The sequence below is a fragment of the Crocodylus porosus genome, unplaced genomic scaffold (genome assembly GCF_001723895.1).
Source record: "Crocodylus porosus isolate Cpor-Errol unplaced genomic scaffold, CroPor_comp1, whole genome shotgun sequence".
NCBI classification, from domain to species: Eukaryota; Metazoa; Chordata; order Crocodylia; family Crocodylidae; genus Crocodylus; species Crocodylus porosus.
In genome coordinates, this window is record NW_017728931.1 from 109,038,382 (window position 1) to 109,061,153 (window position 22,772).

The 22,772-nt window shown below is 39.9% G+C and overlaps 1 protein-coding gene across 4 annotated transcripts; it reads right to left on the bottom strand.

Moving 5' to 3' along the window:
* Window positions 1-1,575: 1,575 nt before the first annotated feature.
* On the bottom strand, window positions 1,576-17,252 carry PANX2 (pannexin 2). 4 transcript variants are annotated; one of them, XM_019543478.1, is made up of 4 exons: window positions 16,654-17,252; window positions 12,144-12,283; window positions 4,218-5,669; window positions 1,576-2,259 (listed from the first exon to the last, which is right to left on the bottom strand). In XM_019543478.1, the coding sequence occupies exons 2-4, from the start codon at window positions 12,184-12,186 to the stop codon at window positions 1,901-1,903; spliced, it is 1,854 nt and encodes a 617-aa protein (XP_019399023.1). In that variant the 5' UTR covers window positions 12,187-12,283; window positions 16,654-17,252; the 3' UTR covers window positions 1,576-1,900. The 4 variants fall into 4 exon arrangements, 2 of the variants coding, with proteins under 2 accessions (XP_019399023.1, XP_019399022.1); XM_019543477.1 differs by lacking the exon at window positions 16,654-17,252 and having other exon boundaries at window positions 12,144-15,299; XR_002102576.1 differs by lacking the exons at window positions 1,576-2,259; window positions 4,218-5,669 and adding an exon at window positions 11,595-11,698.
* Between the last annotated feature and the right edge of the window lie 5,520 nt (window positions 17,253-22,772).

Sequence of the window (22,772 nt, forward strand, 5' to 3'; positions counted from 1 at the left end):
GAAGCCAGGCAGTCATACTTACCAAGAATACTCTGTGTGCTGATTTCAGATGAAAATTACAGAGTACAGCTGGTCAGCAGGCCAAATGAAGAAGCAGCTTCAAGGAAGTTCATGTTTAAGAGCCAGATTCTGTACTCTTTATACAGTCCAACTAGTGCAATTTTATCTAGGTATGAAAATCAGAATAAAGTCCCAAACCTGTCATTGGCTTTTTTATTATTTTAAAATTGTATACCATATTATCTGCCATCAACAAAATCAGATACGTAAGCTGGAATGGCATACTGTTTCAAAAACTTGCATTTAATACTTATCCTAAAGTTTCATTAGTTGTCATGTGGTAAGGATGGGTCATTTGGTTATGAAAGACTACACATTAAAGATATTCAGAATAATGTTTATTTTCAGTGCTATTTTTCATGAAATACTGGCATCACATATCCATGTTTGAGGTAATATAAATTAAAAATATATTTAAGATTTCAGTCCCATACTTGTGCTGTATATTTTGTTCTACCATTATACAGAGTTTTGAAGCAAACACACAAGTCCATAATTTTGAATGTAGCTGTAATTATTTTAAGTCACGTTTATTTCACTATAATTTTGCTGAGAATGGTTATTGCATGATACATTTTTAGTTGATGTTTTAATTACCCTAGAGTTTTCTAAAAAAAATCACACATGTCAAAGTTATAGGAAGATGGGCATGAGGATGTGCTTTGAGCCAAGATAGGCAGACTTTGAATCACAAGGAGAGCATATACTGCAGAATTACTGTCTGCATACTTTAGGATCCAGGCCCAGCAGACACACTTAGGCATACATTTAAGTTTAAATATGTGAATAGTCTCAGTGACTGTCAGTGGAATTACTCATTTGCCAAGAGCTAAGCACATACTTAAGTGTTTTGCTGGATTAACCTCTGGAGATACTGCAGGCTTAAATTCATAGTCCTCCTTAACTGTGCATTGTTTGACAAAATTGCTGGTTTAATATTTTATCAGCTCTGTAAGATTTTTTCATATCAATAAAGCACCCATGAAAGTTTCTAACTTGGTTCACAGAAATGCTATGAAAAAATAAGCAGCTATAATGACCCTCTTCTACCCATTTTGTTAAATTAACACCTGATTTGAAAAGCTACGAAGTAATTTTATGGTAAAATATATTTAAAAAAATAAACTCTTCATTTTATCATCTTCCATCAAACATATAAGCTTGTTAAAGGGCAGGGAATATCTCATTCAGGTATACAAGAAATTGAAGAATTTCAATTCCTTTTGCACTAACTGCTGGTGTTAATAGGTCCCTCAACCTAAATTTCCATCAAGCCCAGCATTAGTGAGCCAAAAAAAAAACCTGAAGAAAAGCTTGCCTGCAGATTGTTCCTGTTTCTTGAGAAACATTCCCCTGACATTTTCCTCTTATTAGTTGATGCTCTCAACTCCTACCATTAAAATGGAATATACACCTTACCTTTTTTTGTTTAACTTGAATTCGTGATTGTCATCTACAGAGGATATAAGCACCCTGTAAAAAAAAAAAACAAAACCAAAAACAAACAAACAAACAAACAAATCGCTGTGATGTGTCACTGAACAGACATTTCAGAAGTTGTCTGGACCACGTGGAGCTCAGGAGGCTACAACTTTGTGTCACATGGTGGTGGGGAGGAGGTTTACAGTAAAGGTGTATTTCCATTTGGATTTATTATTCTTCTGTTTTGTATGCTACCAACAGTAGTGATGATGTGACCCTGGAAAACATCTGAAGTATTACCAAAGCCTATAGTTTGTATTAAAACTCTCCATGCTCATGCAGTAAATTGCATTGTTGTGGATAGCAAGGTCTAATGTATAGTGGTGACATCAGGGTACAGCTGTGCAGTGCAGTCTCTTTAGTACTCCACAGAGCTCACTATTGCCATTGGTTCATCAAATGTTGCTATCGTTCTCTGTTTTGCGGTGGGTATGGAGAGTATTTCCCTGGGTTCAGTTGGTGAGTGAATACTGTTGTCTATAAGGTTTGAAACCTCTTCCTCATGATCTTCATACAGTGTATTGATGTGCAGCAGAGGGTGAGCAGCATTACAGTTCAGTGCAGGTGTTGGCTCTGATTTGGCCTGGTTCAGGGTTACATTTGTTGCGGCAGCACTTGTTGCTATATGTTTGTGGTTACAGGTGAGAAACACCCCTGCAGTGGGTACAGTTCTGCATGTCTCAGATGAGTACAGAGCATCTTTTTCAGGATGTGGGTCTGAAAGAAAAGAGAAGTGTGACCATAAAAGAGTTGTCTAGCCTTTCCCTTCTCACTAACCATTGTGCAGCAACATCCTAATCTGACAGAAGTCAATGGGACTGATTTCAACCAGAGCAGGAGTATTTCTGTAAACTGAATTTTAGTTAGACTCTGAGAAACCCATGATGACTTATTCATGAGAGCACTGACTTTGAGTTCTAAGCCTGAAAGCTCATTGTCACGAGTAACAACAAACCTACTTTCTTATGCACGTCTATGCTCACTTATGGAAAAACATTTATGAAAAACAAAGAAAAAAACGACATAAAGATTATGATTAAACAAACATCTACAATGGCTACAGGATGGAATATAAAAATATTGATGATGTTTTTAATGGAAAACATAGTAATCATATACTGTAAGACAATATTCTGAGTGAAGAAAAACAAAAATGTATAGTTAATTGGTGTCTAGTATTGGAAGGAGCTAGTGTAAAGAATGGATCATAATCTTCTTTACTTAACTCAGAAGTGGAGTTGTGGTGTTTTTTTGAATGAGGGGTAAAAAGAGCGGTTCAAACCTACCATAACTTCTTGTGTGTTTGTAATGTAAATGGTAACTAAGGCTACAAAATAATATTGGCTTTTGGAGCTGGAATTGGAGCATGGTACTAGATAAAGGAGACTGCAGGATGTCCTGTATGCACAACGGGGAGTTTGAGAGCTCTAAGAAGCAGAGTAGGAATTTGGAAGTGACAAAAACTTTTATACCTCAAATCACTTTTTTGCTGGACATAGGGAAATAGCAGCTATCAGTCTGTCAACACCCAGGGGAGAAGGTTTTAGCTTAAAATGCGGTGAGAGACATTGCTTTATGCACATACCAGGTTTTGTGTAATTGAAATGACATATTTCTTCTTTTATATGGCAGTAATTGACAGAAATAAACAAGATCTCTATCAATGCATATGCATGCTCCCCTAGCACAGTAGTGCCTCACACCTTGTGTAGTAGGAAGGGTTACTATCTGCAATGCACAGATGGGGAATCAAGGCACACCAGGTCACAGTGCCTTGCTATAAACTTCCTGAAATCTCTTGATTTCCATGCCAGCACCTTTACTACAGACCATCCTTCCTTAAGGCCAAATAGGATAAAGGGAAATTTAACGGAATATTAAGGAGAAAGAACAGTAACAATAACCTGAAATGGAAAATATCTAGCTTCAGGGCACGTGCCAACTCTCAGAAATGGAGATCTGAAAGAAATATTTGTGAGCAGCTAACTGCCACCTGCAAAATCCCTAATCCCTTCCTCAGATGTAGCTGATACTGGCCAAGGTCAGACCTAGTATATTGGTGCTCAGAGTTCACTGCTTCAAGCTACTATGGCAGGCAAGGTTCTTTGGGTAATCTTTTATTGGACCAACCGAGTAGCTGGAAAAAAGTTCTTAGCAAGCTTTTGGGTGCAATCACCCTTCTTCAGACATAGGGAGTCTCTGCCATTTTGAGACTCCCAAGGAATGAGAGAAGCTATGGCATTCCTGTTTTCTTGTTACTCTGAAATGAGTGACATACCTACAGTGTGGTACATCTGAGAGAGGAGGATGGCATTCTTGGGAGTCACTCTCTCCCACACTTTCTTGGCAGAAGTGACATTTTGCATGAGGCCAGATTCATAACTTGTGAAAATTTCTTAACACTTCAAAAATATTGTGGAAAGGAAAGATATTTTGTGCAACTCTACCTGTACTAGATCCTAATGCATATATTGATACAATCTGGTACATACAGCAAGTGGGAGAAAGCATAGTTATTTCCTTTAAGAGGCTTCCCTGCTTTTATATTATGGGCTATTTAGAAACCTAGTGAGAGAACAAACAGATCTGATCATCACGGAGTTCAACCTTTTACAACAACTTAAGGCCTGTTGGGTTCGTCACTGCTGAAATGGTACTGAAACAGCATACTGTACCTTTGAGAGAAGAGGTGACATGTACTATGACGTTTTCTTCTTGGTTTAAAAATCCACCCTCTTGACTATTGGATGTAGGCATAGAGGCAATGGCTTGAATCTCTGGTTTGGGTTTTTTACTACTAAGTATATATGGATGGACATCCAGGGAAAAGTGGCGTGTATGCTTTTTTTCATTATTTGCACCAGAGATGGTGTTTGGCTCAGTTTTCTGAGATGATGATTGCTGTGAGGATTTTGCTGTGGACTCTAGCAGAGGAGCTATAAGACTGTCAGTTGCTGTTTTTCTGCGCACTGGCTTAGGCTTTTCAGGTTTGTGGTTTTCAACCTTCATAATGGCTAACTGCTCCTTGAATGGCTGAGGGAGTGGATTGCTACTTGGAATCCATTTCATTTTCTTTCTAGGTCTCTTAATGATGAGCTGTTCATTGGCATCAATGTCTGCTGGATCAATACTGGGATCTATTGTTTGAATCCCTGAATCACGCATCGTTGGTGTAGCATCATGGTTCGACTGAGCCAAGGCTGCAAGCAACTGGCGTACCACATTGTCATACATCAGATCACTTTCATTTGTAATAAAATCCAGGCGGTTCAGTGATTTTATATGGTCCCGATTTTCATTGCAAAACATAGCTAGAATATTGATATCACAAAATTGAGACTTCTGCCACTGTTTTTTGGTCTTTATCCCCACCTTGTTCAATTTATCAAATATGAAGTTGGATTTGCGGAATATGAAGAGGTGAATTAAGTTGATAAGAATGATTAAGTTCATAAAGCAGAGGAGGACAATGTCCACTCCAGCAATTATACGCTGGAGCTGGACCGATGGCAATTTACAGTTCACTCGGATGTGCAATTTGGAGCTGCTTGTTTTGTCCGGAGGTTCCCCTAGTGCACACGTAAACTCATTTTGCTTCTGGGTAGCATAGTAGGTGGATAAATATGTGATGGGTATAATGCTTAAAAATATTATAAATAAATGTCTTGCAAGATAAAGTTTAGCTAAAAAGTTACTTCTCCCTCTTCTTTCCAAGTATTTTTCAAACAAGTTCTGCTCTGGGCTTTTTTCCTTCTCTGCATTCTCAATGATTTCTCTCTTCTCTCTCTCCGTGATTCCTGGGCCTTTGGACTGAATTTGTTTCTCTATTTTTGGTGCACGCCCTTCTGCTGCACGGTGGTAGCAGTTATCAATCTCCTGAAGCAAAAAATTAAGCTCTGAAGTCAGTCTGGTGGAGGCCAGAAACTCCCAGCCAAGAGCTGGAATGTACATTATACCAGCAAAAGCTAGCAGTGCATAAGGAAGGAACTTATGCTCAAACAAGGAGGGCCAATGGTTGGCATCAACTCCTGGCAAGGCATCTTTTAGTTCTGTCCAACAATATCCTCTGGCATACAAGGCTTGGTCGCGGGTGAAGTTGTGTGGTGTGTAACAGTATATTGGCTCCTCTGTATAACAGAGAGAAAAGTCACTGCTGTGCATTTAACCTACAAAAGGAACTCTGGAAAATAAGTATTTCAAATTATATCAATTTCTCTTTACTGTAACTCTATGTGATACTCATGTTCACAATACCTTAGATAGCTACACTCTGCATTGCTCATGCTTATATGCCCCCAGGAAAAACCATCTGCCTGAAGAGGGTAGAATGAAGCTAAACATTTAAATCTGTCCATAAAAATTAAAAAAATTGTACTGGATATTACTTGGAATGCACTAAACTTTGAAAAACTAAACATCAGGCTTGCCTACTGTACAGAAGCCACAATTGGAATGACAGGGCTTCCCTCAACAAATAAATACAATATAGGACCTGTCTAGGTGAATTCTTCCCCCTTCCCATAAATAAAACCAGATTAGTTGCAGCTGAAGGCTGTAAAATTTTGTTAATAAATTCAATGTTGGATACAGCAGGGAGGTTAAACTTAAGGTTGTATTAAGTTAAATTGACTCCAAATAACTTCTGGTTTAAATGGAGACAAACAAATGGAACATCTTGCCTATTAACAGTGTACTTAATACTCTGAATATTTACGAGTAAAGATTTTGCAGCATTGACATTACAGTCTAATGGAGTTTTGTCAACAGCAGACTTCATCTAGACATGGTCTTAGAAGAGACAAGTTATGTTTTATCCCTGTCAGTTTGCGTGTGGCAAATATAGCAAATGAAGTATTTTTTTTTAGTTCTGACAGGTGCTCTGAAAAGAAGTCTCTAAAATAAGACCCCCATTAAGTATGTATTTTCTTTGTTGAATTTAGTGTCCCCAAAACACCAAGCTTTTTTCCATTATGAACACACTGTCTGCACTCAAACTGGAGCCACTGGGCATTGGGGGAAATTTTGATGGGTGTGGAATTGCTCAAAACCAGCAGATTCCTTGATGCGTTTCAATAATTTTAGTGAAGAAGGATTCCATCTAAGGAGTTGAAAAAGCACACGGTGCACATTGAAAAAATGCTCTAATCTGGAGGTGAGCAACCTGCAGCACAAATGCCTGAACTGGCACAGGCAGCCTCTGGAGATGGCATGCAGCAGATTTGGTGGGAAGGGGAGGAGGACAGGCAACGTAGTGCTAGATAAGGCAGGAAACAGAAAACAGAGCAGCAGATCAGGCAGGAAGCATGGGGCAGGAGGCAGAAAGCAGACCAGCAGGCTGGTAAGGAAGCAGAAAACAGAGCAGCAGATCAGGCACAGAAGGGGATTGGACTGGTGCTCAGGGAGGTTACAAGACTAATTTGTAGAGCTCCTGCAAAAGTGCTTGGCTGTTACTGATCTAACCCTTTCTACAGTAGCACACACACACAACTTGCTCAACATACTTTTCTATGCAAAGAAAACGAAGGTTTGCATGTGTTTTGGTAGCATCTGCATGTATGTGCATATACTCCTTTTTGGTAACATGGTGACCTAGTAAGGGTTTTTTTCCTTGAGTAACACAGTGAAATATGGAACAAAGTGGTGGGGAGAAATTGCAATAAGTGTTACTTACTCGCATAAAATACAAAGTATGATAATATTATAATTAATTCTGAGATCTTCACTTGAAAAGAATACTTCAAAATGAATTATTCTGAAGCTTTCCATACTGGGAGCTTTGCCATTGACTTCAATAGGGGACATGATTTCATCATCTATCATAGTATATTATCATTAAGGAACAAGCTATGTGTAGATCCCACTAAATATAAAGTTCTGGTAAATATATTTTCTGAAACATTTGTGTAGAAGTCCCCTTTAGTGCAATGCCATTAGTTTTAGTGAAGCAATTTTAGGAATGAGTTTGACTTAATCTACTTTCTAGACTTAGAACATCAGGGCTGACGGACCATGTGTCACCAAGACAGACATACGTAATCATGTCATGACAGCAGAGGCAACAAATGGACCTGATTCTCCTCTCTCTGAAATGTACTCATTAGGAAAAATCAAGATCTTACAAATGATAATTATGAAAGATAACAATAGTATGTATCTGGATTAAAGAATGATAATACAATGAAGACAGCTGGAGTGAGTTCTGTTTTATTTTCAGGCACCTACAGCTATCATTTAAACCAAACGTGAATATGTCATAATGGAGAGGGAACAGGCTACTTGGTGAAATTGCTCAGGTTCAGTTTTCAAGAGGCACAGAAACACATATTCTGTTTTAAAAAGTTCTGTTCAGAGGTAAGAAACAATTCCTACGAAAAAAGGCTATGAGAATGTTACAATGGCAGCTTCAGCACTGGGATGACCACCGCATGTAATGCAGTAACCTGGGCTTATAGGTTTATGTATTAGCCTTAACATTTTCAAAGCACTTCAAAAACTTTTTTTCCAAGTAATTACTCCAGCCACCAGGAAACGCAGTCCTCTCTGCGGTGAAAAACATCAGCTGAGTAATTGCATGAAGCACCATGTTCCTACATGTCCATTTAAGAACATGCATTTAAAAGAACACTGGATGAAGCAGGGATTTTCAAATACTGCTTTTTCGGGAATGACTGAGGCGACTCTCCCTGTCTATTGACTGATCCTGCTAAGGTCATAAAATTGGTCATGGAGATAAGCAGCAGATTTGTCTAGGCATGGATAATGTGCAGATACCACCATCCCTCTGTGCTCTTTCCTGGCTGCACTCACGGGCAGGAAGAGTGGTAGAAATTCACCATCTTAAAACAGAAGGAACAGCAAGGTTATCAACAGTCAAAAGATCTCTTGCCAATTCCCAATAAGTGACACAAAAAATATGCATATTTACATCTAATACCCACGTACCTGCCACTTCAATTCACTAGCTTATGCAGCAGATTATACAGCCAGCAGCTAAAGCTTTTTGCATTTAAATGTAATGGCCCACAACAAGCTCTTACACCGTACATATTTAGTATAAAATCTCATTAAGGAGTTTTATAAGTCTGCTCTCAGTTCCATCTATACAATCCCACCAACTGCATGCCAGCAAACAATGCTAAACACAATTGTTCTCATAGAAAACTACTTTTTATACCTAGGAACAAATTCTGCCTTTGATTTTGTCTACACAACCCACTGCCACAGAGGGCAGTGTTCCTTCAAAATGAATAACTGAAAATGCCATTGTGTGGGACCTCCCTGCAACTCCTTATTATATAATATTGCACAGTCTAGCTGCTAAGTTTCAGTAGGTGTTTCCATTGATACTTCTTGCAGAAATATGAGTAATTTAAAACACTGCTGGTCTTGACCACCTTGCACTTGACTTTTTCAACTGACATGAGATGGGTCAAAGCCTGCTCATTTTACTCATAAGTTACTGTGGAAGTCCCGAGATTATGCATATAAACAAAGTAAGAAAGAACTGGGCAGATACCATTGAATGTTTCTGGTCATACAAAGTTAAATTAGCAAAGAATTTTGTATTCCTATATGTATACATGTAGCATTGTTCCACTAAATCACTTAAAAAAATCTTTTACAGCTGTGTTTGTCGGGTTAAAAGTACACAAAAATAGTACATCTTTTAAAAATAAATTCTGCTACTTTAATCTTGGTGGAACCCACCGCACTGTACAAACTCCAGGTTATATCCTATACTCATCCCAAGTGTGCAACTCCTATTTATGGCCTCCCAACTATACAGGGCTCACTTCATCCACTGCTGAATGAAACCTTTTCTAGAAGGTAACAAAGTGGCCATTTTGCACTAGCAACACTACACAGCTAATAATAAGAGAGGAAGAAAAAAAAGTCTTGAGTACTTTGTTTAAAGTTCTAATGAGAAGGCAATCACCTAGTAGCGGTTCACAGTAGGAACTATTGCAAAACTTTACCATGAGGTGGAGGAAAGAATGACACAGTTTGCTTAAGACAGTGGTTCTGAACCTTTTCAGACTCAAGACATTGCTTGGAAACTGTCACCTCTAGTTTTCATTCATTTTTTGACTATAGAAAAGTAGAAGAGCAATTTTTCTGTACAAAGAACTCAGAAAGATCACAATAGCACAAAAGGTTTTAACATTATAGATTCCTATTTGAAGTCTCTGGGTTTATCTTGTGAATCACATTTGCACATCTAACATTGCATGGCACCTTGTGACACCCTTGAAAGAATGTCAGGGCAGACCAGCGTGCCATAGCACCCTGGTTGAGAATCAGTGCCTTAAGAGAAAATGGTTACTCTTGGATAGCTATGAATGTATTCCACTTACATGGGTATAATTCTACTCATTTTTCTCTACACCAGATTCAAGGAACTTATGTTGCCATGCATCTGTTCTCCGTTTATACCAACATAAAGGGTGATTTTCAGGACAAAACTTGCCTAAGTCCAATTCTCTGTCTATATTAAAAGAGTGTAGGATGATAGGCCCAATTCTTTTTCCGTTGTTCTTGTATCCACTCACAAAATGCATATAGTTTTACAAACGTTTCTTCAAAACAGTAAATTCTGCTTAAAATAAACACAGCATTTTTTTCACCAAAAATAATAATAAACATCAACTTTTTAATAACCAGCACTGGATTTAGGTTTTGCTTCTGGAATGACTGAAGCATGGGGCTGCTTTGTATGCTTGTTAGTCCCTTTGAAGCCATGGGATTACCTACAGTGCATGAAGTTAAACACTTACATTACTCTTTGAAGGACTGCAGCCTTAGGCGTTTCAATTTCAAGCTTCTAAAATGTTATTATAAGCAAGAATCAGAAGTAATTTACATATTTAAAATACATTAACTGTACTATTTTGGAGATCTTGAAAATTATTAATATATTTCTTTTCTCTTACCACTGTTTGCATAAGACAAAGAACCTTTTCTACTTACTTGACATATACCTCCAAAATAGTGCATTCAACAAAAGTAGACTAGAAACCTTGTTAATGAAAAAGGCATACCGTGTATAAATTCTTTTTCAGAACCCTGAGAAACAATCATCCATCATAATTGTTCATTTAAACTTGCAAGAATTCAGCATTCTTCAACAAAGGCTCAATAATAGGGGAAGGGATTAAACAATCAGTTGTAACAAAAAGAAGGAACAAAGAAAGTAGGAATAAATAATTTAAAAGCAAGTAAAAGTAAGATACATATTCTTGTCCTGGCTAGTACTGAGCAAAAGTTAGTGTTGCTTGTACAGATAGTTGTTTTAAGGCCCATTCAACAACTTGGGCTATGTCTACACTGCAAACTTACTACATTGGCAATCCATGAACACATTGTACTGCCTAACTAGAAGAAGTGTGGCCACCTCTCTCTGCTGTTGACATGATTACACAGCTTGCACTGGAAAACTAGCAAGCAAGGAGAAGCGTGGGGCATTTCAAGGTGCTGCTACTGGGCACAGTGAGTTTGAGGCCTAGACAAGGTCAGACAACTACAGATTCATGAAACCAATGGAATCATTCATGTACTTACAATTAGTGTGTGTTTGTGTGTGTGTGTGTGTATGTGTGTGTGTGTGTGTGTAAAAAATGTTTCAAGAATGTGTGTTGAAACAAGGGGCTGCACATAGTGAGAAGTGAAGGAACACAGCATCTCCACATTGCTCAGAATCTTTCAGGGTCAAACCCATCCTACATAAATGCATCCCACAATGCAAATCCCTTAGACTTTACGAAATACTGTAAAGAACCAGGGTTTTAAAGACAGTGTTCATTATACATATGCATTAGGTAACATTGAAAAGTAGGAGTTTCGGTTCTTGAAACACAGGTTTCTAATAGGTAAACGAGACCCTAGGAATTTAGCTACTAGAGCCCACTGTTGTACACCATCAGTCTAAAACAGAATCCCAAGGAGGACACAGAGAATAACCCACAATACTTCACAGCACAGACATATCTGTACACAAACAGACGCATGTCCCATACACCCTGCATACATAACTCAGGGACAAAAGCACAAGAATGTGTGTAACAAGAATATTTTATTTTTAAGAAACAAACTAATTTATTTGGGGCTTTTAAATAACTTTCAAAGGAAAAAGAGAAAAAGGCTCTGGATCCTCTTCTCTCTGGAAAAAAAATATTTACGTTACTCAAGTCAAAAATTTAGTCTAAAGAAAAGATATACTACTTAACCAGTCATCAGATCTTCCATACCTATCAGTAATATGCATAGAAATTATACATAATTCTATTATTTAAGATAACATTTACACAAATTCTGGGTGTAATCTAGGTTCCACTGATGTTAATGAAAAAACTTCCATTGACTTCACTGATCTCAAAATTTCAGTCAGTATACTGGAAGAACAGTTGTAAAATAAGTGCTGTACAATGGCCTAATCCTTAGCATTACTTACATAGGTAGACTTATTTAATTCAATAGGTCCACTTACAGTAGTAAAATTAAACGTGTAAGTGTTGGTAGGATCAAGCTCTGAGCTCTGTAAGCATTAAGTATTATTGTCACTAACATTCTTCTATTATTAATAAAATAAAAAAAAAAAAAGTTACCTCTACTGAAAAATATTTTCTTCAGTCTGAATAGGGACTTCATGCCTGATGGTTCAGTTTGTCTTTCTGAGGCGCAATATCCCCATGATGAGCAAGGCTAGGTATAGATCTCTAGTTCCCTTTCTCTGGTTCCAGTGTGCCTGTTTAAAAAGAATCTGTTAAATAAAACCAAGAAAAGGGACTACCTGATTGTTAATAATGTCCTAATTCTACACACCTTACCCAAGATAGGTAGGATGTCATAGGTAGCTCTCATGATTACTAGCTATTAGACTACCCATGTGTGTAACTGCAAAATAAAGGCTTCAGAAAGAGGCCCCATATTTATAAATATGGAAGCTTTCCCTTGTTATACTGCTGCTGTATTTGCATACACTTCCAATCTACACAAAATAACCTTATATTACATGCAATTATAAATTAAAGCCTCCCAAACAGATGTGTATATTTGCACAAAAATATTAACCATATATCACAGGCATCACTTTTTTTTCCCTGAAATTAACCATACAGTGCTTGCTAAAATTCACTTACCAGTGGGCTAAGGCTGAAAGGCCTCAATAGTGCCTTTTAAGACCTCCCCCAGTGTAGTCACCTTAACTCAGGGAAGAGAAATACCTACATCTGGGTCCTCATTGAAAAATAAAAGGTCTGGTTGATAGGGTTAGTTCAGAATGACAACCTGCTGTAGGGAGTGCCAGAAATACTTAGGCTGCTTTATGGGGTGACATTTTCTCAATAATGAGCTATCATGCAATGTGTGATGTCCAGGTTGGATGGTGATAATGTAATTGTACATATATGTTCCATGGTGATGTACCACTAAATCTCACTTCAGTCATTTCCTCCTCTGCTATATAGAACTCATGGAGGAAAAAGAGACCACTGGGCAGAAGAGACACTGGTTACATTCATTCTCACATGTACATTTCTTCATATAATGTTGCTTCCCATGATATTAAAATTAAAGGGACAATTTCAATTAGTTTAGAACCAGAGCTGACATTTTGGAAGAAAAATCAATACTCAAAATTTAACAGGGGAAATTCACCCACAAGAGACGCAAGGAAGAGACCCAAGGAAGTAGAGTATCTACTTCCAAGTCGACTCGTCATCTGAGGGCTTCAGCAGAACACAGGCCTTTTGCAGGGTGTGAATTTCACCTAACAAGGAAAAAAAAATATTTCCTGAAATTAAGAAAAATGAAATCAATGAAAATAAATCTTTGCCAATTAAAATTTTCCTTCAATGATGGAAACCCCAAAGCAACCACATGCCTGCCACAGGAATGCCTATAAATAAACTGGGCTTGTGCAGGAACCTATGACACAGCAAGTACAACTTGTTATATGCAGGCCATGCCGGCTTCACAGTTCAAGCAGAATCAAGCGTGAAAAATTATGTAAAACATGAGATTTGATTGTACTGCATTATTTATTGTCATTTATGGAGAATGTAAGTATAAAAGTTGGGCTTTTGTCACAGCGTAACTCAAGAATACTTTCCATTTAGAAAAAGAAATATGACATAATTAGGGATTTACTTAGTGTGCAGAGGAAAAATAAAAATCACAGGCTGCCTGCAGTGCCCAGCACCATTTTCACGGTCTTTTTATGGTGAGCCTCCCCCCACTGCTGGCTGGTAGAGAGGACTGTCCTTCATGGAGCCCTGCCCCTCACTGTTGATTGGTAGAGAGGGGCAGGACCATGCAAAATGTAGGCCTCTCAGCCAATAAGTAGTGGGGGGTGGGAGGGGTGGCACAGCTGTCATCTTGGCTATTCCCCGCCTGCCAGCGGCTTCCCCATAAGCAGGCTGTGAGGTTGGGTCGCAGCAGCTGCTGGCTCCCGCTGGGGAGCCAGTATTTTATATTTAATAAGGGTTTTTTCCCCCACCCTGATTCCACACACAACTGTGGGGAACGCCAGTTTTCATAGCGACTGTGGAAACTGCCTTTTTGCTGGTTCTGTGAAAATTGCGAAATTGAGAATCAAGTAGATCCCTACATATAATAAGCTCCTAAGGTGGGTAAATTATTTTAATTCTTTTGAGTAGTTTTTTTTTTCCTTCTCATCACTGTTGAAAAGAACACCTAGAGATGTCCGGACTAGTGACTTCCACAAAACTAGCCACTGCAGATGTGGAGACACTGCTTTTGCAACATGCCAAAGCTGCGCTATGATCACAGCATAAGCACAACAAACAGATGCACTGAGGGCATCACAGTTCCACCGGGGGTAGCTTTTCACCCTCCTGATCCGTTCTGCTCACTGCTTCTGCTCTATGCTTTAGGAAAAGGCTGTGGTATCCCTTCCAAACTGGTATCTTCATATCACTGGATCCTGCAAGGCATCTCAACCCCCTAAATGGCTTGGAAATATTTACTTACACATACACATAAATGGCTCTGCACTTGATGTGCCCCAGGAGTAGCAACTGTACCATATGAATGACAAGTACTTAACAAGAGCCTGGGTGCAGTGCTGCTCTCACAGTTTACCAATGTAGTATGTCTGTGAGAAAGAAAGCTGCTGCTACAGTTCTAAGTAAGGCACTATACTTCCAAATTCAAATGCTAGTACTAGTATGGACCAGATCCAAAGTCCATTAAGACAACAGAAATATTTCCTCTGATTTTAGTGACATACGTGAAATAAAAAAAAATCTCAGAAGGAATCACACTGGTCTACTGAGAAATAGTATACCTTCTACAATAAAACATATATGTAATTAGCTGATGCAGCATATTGATTGTACTACTGAGAAACCTGGGAAATTCAATGGCCAGACTGATAATTACTGAAATCGTTTTAAAGCTTTAAACCTTTTTAAAGTTGAGTTTTATTGGGGACTATGGCTACAGTGGCCAAACCACAGCTTGTGAGCTGCATACAGCTTGCTGGGACAGTACTTGTGGCTCTCCAGAAATTGGCTAAGGCCCTGCCCACTTCTCGGCTCTGGAGGACAGTGCAGCCCAGCGCCTCCCACCACTCCAGCTTTTCCTGGGGAGCATGCCCCGAGCCTGCCCTCCCCCCTCTTTCTCTCCCTCCAGGACTGCTGGCTCAGGTGCTGGGCTGGGGGCTGTAGCCATATTGCTTACCCTGGGGCATGTTCCCCATGGGGAAAACTGAAGTGTCTCAGTAGTGCGGGGGGTGGATGTCATCTACACTCCAGGTTGTTTAGCACCCTTTCTTCCCTGCCCTGCACCCGGCTCTTGAACGTCAGTGGAGGATCAGATGTGGTTCCCAGGGTAATTAACTCTGGCCACCCTTGGTCTATGGATATAGATGCCCAATTCCAATTAAAACTAATTGGAAAAAGGTATCAAGCCTGCTTGGGTTGCTTTAAAAAAAATGCAACCACTGTCCTAGCACTTGCATCCTAAGTGTAATGGTACTTAAACCCCAGTTTTCCTTTTGATTAAGGAAGAACCTAGCACTGAGATAGATGAATTATGTAGGTTATCCATGAGAATTCTTTCAACTGGCTCTAGGTGTGTGTTCAGCTAAATCTCACTCACCTCTGGTCTTCATTGTGTGCAAGACATTTGAAAGGATGAAGTTGTGAATTACACAGAGAGGGATCTCAAGACAAGAAGACAGGATGAATTTTCTGAAATACGGAACCAAGGGGTAGATGTGTACAGAGCCTCTAGAAATTGCACTAGGACAGTTACCGAATATAAGCTTCAATCAGTTCCTTGGATTTAGTTTTAATTTAATGAAGAATTCAGCTAGAGAATTATGCACTTCTTGCTGAATAAAGCTGTCTTGCATCTGTCTATAAGTCAAAAATTATTATTTTTAGGTCTTAGATAAGAAGTTCCCCGCTCATCCTTCCAAACCAGAGGAGGAAAAGCAGCCTTGTGCGGGCTTTCACCATCTACATTCTCCATAATGGTCTTATTCTACAAAGCACTTAAGCATGTGCTTAAATCCATTACTCTTCATTTCATCCTGTTTGCAGAATAAGGGTCCAGTCTAATAACAGGCCTTAAATAGTGCTGAAGTGCTTATACAATTCTTTTGTATGGGAGCGAATGTCACCCTATGTGCCAATTTCTACCCCTAAGTTATACCTCCATGTACACATGACAGAATCTGGCACAGTATTCTTAACAATACATTATAAAAAAAAAACCCAACTCTCTTCCACTGTACTGTTATATGCTGCTCCAAGTGCAGTCAGAGAGAAATTCTGAAAATAAATACTTCTTGAAAGCCACTCTATGCATAACTGTGTGGGTGTAGCATACGCTGCCCACATCCGGAAGCAAAAACATGACTAGGAAAAGTTGATCAGAGAGATACCAAATAAAACGTCATTATTTATTAAATAAGTCCTCAACATACACTACTTAAAACATATTGTAGATAATGAGATGCATAAAGAGACACTGAACTCATGCATATACTGCACTACACAGTAAAATAAGCATAATTTATGCAGAAATGATTACAAATCAGGAATTAAAACATAAAACTTGAACTGACTCATTGGTCATTTAACTTACTGTCTCCTTCCATTATTTCCTCATGAGAATTGTGTAGCAGAAGGGTAGTACAGGGCTGAGCTACGTAACTGCTAAGAGACATAGAAATACAGTATTTGTGAGCAATTTTTGATAAATTGAAGGCACTGCTTTTTAATTTAATAAAGAAAAAACTAATGCCAAAACTTGGCTTTTTTACTAAAATGTAAATCAAGTGACTGCCAACTTTCTGCTTTATTAGAAGTATTTTACAGCTTTTGAGGGGGAAAATTAATATTTAATAGTTGCCTGCAACATAAAAACAATCATTCACTGTGATGAAAAAGCACTGGGTATTATGTTTTATGAAAACTGATGTGACTTGGCAGCACGTGAAAATTGACCTCATCCATCCTAAAGATTTCTTTGAAAGACTGGAAATGAAATATTTCAATGCCTTGACAATTGAAGTGGAGTATAACAAACTAGAAAGCATTCCATTTTGAGGCCTGCTTTTCCCTCAGTCAGCAAGTCTCTCGTGGACACAAATGAGAATGTTGATGCTGGGCCTCACCCACACAGTGGAATATTACTTAATAAATATTTAAACCACCTTGCAAAAATAAAATGATACAAGTCAACCATGGGAATTTTACAGATTTTTGGTCCCCCAATATGCTGGAGCTCTGCCACTTTGGAGAAGACTCTATTAATCCGCGAAGTGCTGCGACACATGCAGGTGTATAAATGGTGAAATGTGAGCCCACTCACACCAGGAGGGCTGCAGGGGCTGTGCTGAACTCCTCCCAGGGATGTGGGTCCCTGATCTGCCTGCTAGATGACAGGAGGCTGGTTCTGCTGCCTGGGGCCAGCAGCAGCACCAATCTTCCCGGCACTGGGTACAGGTTGCACCCAGTGCCGGTCCCAGGGGTCAGCAGCAGCTTCCTGTGATCCAGGAGGCAGACTGGGGGCCTGGACCTTTGAGAGGAGTCCAGCACAGCCCTGCAGCCCTCCCAGGGGTGTGGGTGGGTCCCCGATATACCTGCCGGATGACAGGTGGCTGCTGCTGCTGGCTAGGACCAGCACTGGGCGCAGCCCATGCTGAGCGCCAGGAAGAGTGATGCTGTTGGTGGTCCCAGCCAGCAGCAATAGCATGCTTTTATCTGGCACACAGATCCAGGGGCCTACACCCCCAGGAGGCTGGGGGATGTGCCAGAATCCTCCTGGGGGGGGGCGCAGACCCCAGATCTGCACTGGATGCCAACTGGGATCAGCACTGAAGCCAAGTAAGCCCAGCTTCAAAACTCAAAATATTTAGAAACGTTCAAAATGTTTTGATTACCCTTGTTTCATTTTGAAGGCTATTGTTTCATTTTGAATTTGCTGTTTTGAGCTCGAAACATCTTCAAAATAAAACACCTGGCGAAATTTCGCACTGCCCTACCTAAGACTGTAACAGAGGATCACATTTCTCTTCATTTAAAAGTGGGCTAGCAGCATCTGGGAGTATTAGGCATTTCTGGGTGTGTCCCATGAAATGTTTATTGGGGAGTAGACTAACCATGTTTGCAGTAAATGTGGGACATCTACACATGCATCCCTATTAGGCTGGAGTAAACTAATTGAATACAGGTACTAATTAAATACAAGAACTAAATACAAGTACTGTCCTGCTGTAGAGTTTTTTACGCCACATGAGCAAACGTGTAAATGCTGCCCCTGTCAGTTAGCCCCACACTGGAACACCCTTGTGCCTTAGCCAGCCCCTCCATAGCATACCGAACTGGGGTCGAACAGCCTCAGGCTTGCAGACTGACCCCCCTGGGGTCTCTGCCAGGCAGGACTGATCCCACCTGGCTCAACACACTGTGATCCTGGGTGCACGTTCAAACGGCATAGCCTGGAGCAATAAGCTCCAGAATTTATTGCTTCACATTAATTGCGTGTGTAGGCGTGCCCACTGTAAGTAGCTTTATTCAAAAGCAACTTTGTAGCCCTCTCTTTTAGCCCTCTGAATTTGGTTACAAAGCAAACAACTGACCTAAGGGTAAAGTATTGTGTAGAAATTGTCCTCTGGGCATGTAACTATTTACTAATCATATTGTACTTGGGGTTGAGGTATGGGTCAGTTGGTTCCATGGCTAAATTCAGAAGTGGATGGAAGGATGAAAAAATTATCAGATACAAGATGTATTTCTAGGGGTACACTGATAAAGACTTTTTGGGCCAATACCAATTATGAACAAGCCATATTGACTGATATTGATCCGAATGCCAATATACAGCCTGGCAGCTTGGAAAACAGCATCTGGCTGATAAGTCTGTTGTGGGGGAGGGGTGTGGGGAAGGAAGGGAGGTTTGGGGGCAGATTGAGGCCCCCACGGTGAGGGAGGAGGGGGGCTGGGACAGAGGCAGGCAGTGCACAGCTGGGGTGGGGGATGGTGCCATGAGCGGCTCATCTGGAGGGCATGAGGAGGGGTGGAAAGCAGCTCCCACTGCTGCACTCACCCTTAGGGGAGCCATGGGGGCGTGTGCCCCCCCGGATCTGTGTGTGGGATGAGGGCAGGCTGGGGCAGTGCCGGGCTCTTCCCCAGGAGCAGGGAGGGGGAGGCTGGGCTGGGACTGTGCTCGGGCTGGGTGGCAGCAGCACTCAGAAGCCCCCAAACAACTCATGGCTCTGTCACATGCCCTGCCCTGCCTGGGCAGCATCTACCCCTCCTCCAGTCCCACTCGCTCCCTTACCGCAGAATGCTTTGCAATTTTAGAAGACAAATCTTCAAAACAATAGGCCCAGTCACATGCCCACTGAAGTCAAAGGAGCCTACTCACTTGTATAGGGGCAAAGTCAGATTCTATGTGAAATCTAATCTTTCCTTATGCTTGGAATGGAAAGGATGAGTTTCACAGAAGGGGGAGAGGGCTCATATGGTTTTCACTTCTCTCCTGAGCTTCCAAAAAGTTTTGTACTTTAAGAGCTATCTTTCTTGGAGGCCTTTGTATTATCACTACAGTGATCTTGTGCCATATATATCCATTTTACTGACATTTCAGGGAGACTACTTTCTAGGAATCATTATAATTTGTTTGGGGAAAAAAATTAAATACTTGAAAAGGTCATCAACTAAAATGTAAATGAGACCAGATATGATCAAAATGCTCTTCATGTCTCTCCTGAAATATGCCCTGAGGAACATAAACAAAGGATGAATTTCGCTCCACTCCACAAAACCAGTGCAGGAGCTATATCTCACTGAACTCACAACCTTAACCTTTTGAGTAAAATGCTGGTCTCAGTGAAGTTGACAGCAAAATTCCCAGAAACTTTAATAGGGCCGGAATGTAATTCTCAAGAGCATATAGAAAATGTACATAGGTACTGTCCTGCCACTCTGCACAGAGGTGACTTTCATCTCAAATGCCCTGCCATCTAGCACTAAAGCTTGGGAAAATTATTATTTAAGTCCTCAAAAGCCTTGCTTTCATTATAGCTTCTTGTATCTGCAAAATCAAACCAAGATGGCAGTCTCTGCCTGATACAAAGTCACAGTTCACAGAGTGACAATATAGATACTTCTTTAAAAATAAAAATACTCCATACTGAAACCTGTTTATGAGGTATGAAGCTTACCTACATTTTGTTTTAGTAAGCTAATTAGCATACAATTTAAGTCAGTGCCTGCTAAACTACTGCATCTTTCTTTATATGCTAATACAATGATTAAAATGGTAAATAGTATTCTAATTTCTCAATGATGTAAAGATAAAAGCACTCAGATATTAGTACAAGTGAAAAATAAACTATGTAAATAGCTAGCAAAAATTCTAACCTAAAGCTATTATTTAGCTCCTGAAATGAAAACAGTAATATTAAAATATAGAAGAATTTTCTCTACCCTTAAAAGAACTACAGTTCACAATAAATTATGCTATGGCTCACACAATTTCAGATTAAAAGGAAATAATCTCTTGGCAATCTTCATTATCATAAAATGTCATGACAATGGTGATTTGTCTTTTAATCTAACATAGACCTGTGGTTCTCTGTATTCATTTCCTATACCAAAAGAAATCGTGTACTGAGAAACCTAGGTTTTATTCCTATATTCCTTTTTGCAGATCACTTCTACTGCATGAGCCAGCTGCCCAGTCAAAAAGTTGTTTTGGTGCATTGTTATCACGAGGTTGCATAAAGGCTTTGACTCCTATTTATTGCATGCGTGGTCATGAATATAGAAATAAAGGGGATGCAAAGGGGTCTATGGGGCTCAGATTCACTCTCCATATAGACACACAAACCGTTCCTACACTAAATTAAATGTTACAAGAAACTACTGTGTTTGGCTCACAACATGGTTATATCTTCTTGATTACATGCACAGCTTTGTTCCAAATACTTTGTTCCAAGTATTTGTGGCATAAGATGAGGCCGACTCTGGAGAGACCCGTCTCACTGGGTCCTTTCCATTTAGTCAGATGCCACTGGCTTGTTATGGAAGTTATTACAGGAATCACAATTCATAGGAAGCATTAGTTCTCTTTTCTTATTCTACAACAGTATCAGGATGCATGCAAGGGAACAACGCAGAATTTGTGAACCTGCAGACCCTTTGTAGCAAAGGAGCAGCTATGGCACAGGAAAAAAAAAAAAAAAATCACCCAGCATGGACTTTTCACATCTACTATCTAATTTTCAAGGAAGTAAAGAGAAGCATCCAAAGCAAAGAACATAACTCAATTTAGAAAATGTCAGTGAAAGAAAAAAAGCGACACCTGATACCAGCATGAGCAATGCATTAATACATGTCACTTTGCAGCAAGGCATGCATTCAGTAGGACTAACATCATTAGTAAAGGCAAAACAACATACAGTCTCTCTGGACGCATCTAATTTTGCAAAGAAGTCTGAGTAAATACATCCTTGGTAACAGATACTAGGGTATGATCCAGCTTCCATTAAAAATAATGGGAGCTTTGCTCATTACTTCAATGGGAGCAGGATTGAGTCCCCACAGGATGAGGCAGATCCTGACTTGGCACCCAACAAAAATGCTATTTAATTACATCAACTCCACAAGGAGCATGTATTGAAGTTTATTTTCACTCTCTTCTTTTTCACCTGCAGCATCATTTAGTTTTCTTTTTCATTCTATAGTTTTGAGAGTCTCAGAAACCCCGGATAAAAATGTGGCTCTATATTTTCCCAAAATGATATAAGGATGTTCTTTGTAGTTAAGATCTATACTTTCATCATAAGCTCCTGCTTTGTGATCAAAGATGAACTTAGCATACACAGTCTGACTTGGCTCCAATGATTTTGTTTTTGGCATACAAAAAAAGTCATTTGGCTCTTCTAGGACCATCCCACACATAAACCAACCAGAGGGAAAAATAACTTCAAAATGCAGAGTTAAGGGCAGATTTTCTTTTCAAGGTAGAAAAATTTTGAGCCAGGAGGGAAAACAAAAGCATGGGGTGGTTGAAATCAGCAGATAAGTTAGACTCACAAGAACACGGTATCGTTGCTGAAGGCCATCCACTATGGACCTGAGCATCCCTCTGCCTTAGCCACATGGCTCTCTGACAGGATTTGGAGGCAAGGAGGTGGCTCACTGCTATTTGCATGCAAGGAGAGCGCTGATAGAAGAGGAGCAACCTCATGTTGCCCCACCCTTACCCCTTTCTCCCCCAAAGATTGCCTCGACACCCACAAGACCCAAGACCTACAGATCTCTCACAGAACTGAAAGTTGGGCTCCTCTCTTCTTCAGGGTTGGGTTTTTTCCTTCCCCTCTAGCCTTCAAGCTGCATGGAGATTTTCAAAAGGTACTAGTAGTGATGCTGGCTTCTGAAACCCAGTCACTGTGAAGGGCCTACTTGTCAGAGGATGCCCTGAGGTCCCCTGAAGGTGTCTGAAGTTGGACGCCCAAAACATCATACCACTTCAATGCAGTAACAATCACTAATCATGTCTGCAAATCCAGAGCTTACAAGTACAAAGAATACAGAGGTAACTGGAAGACATTATGGTTTATAAAATTATCTTCCATTAAAAAAAACAAAACATAATTCTGCAAGTGCCTGGCCCTTCACACCTGGCTTTGCACTCTCCCATCAGGAGAAAAAAAAAAAAAAAATCAATAAAACTCACAGGAGGATAAGGGC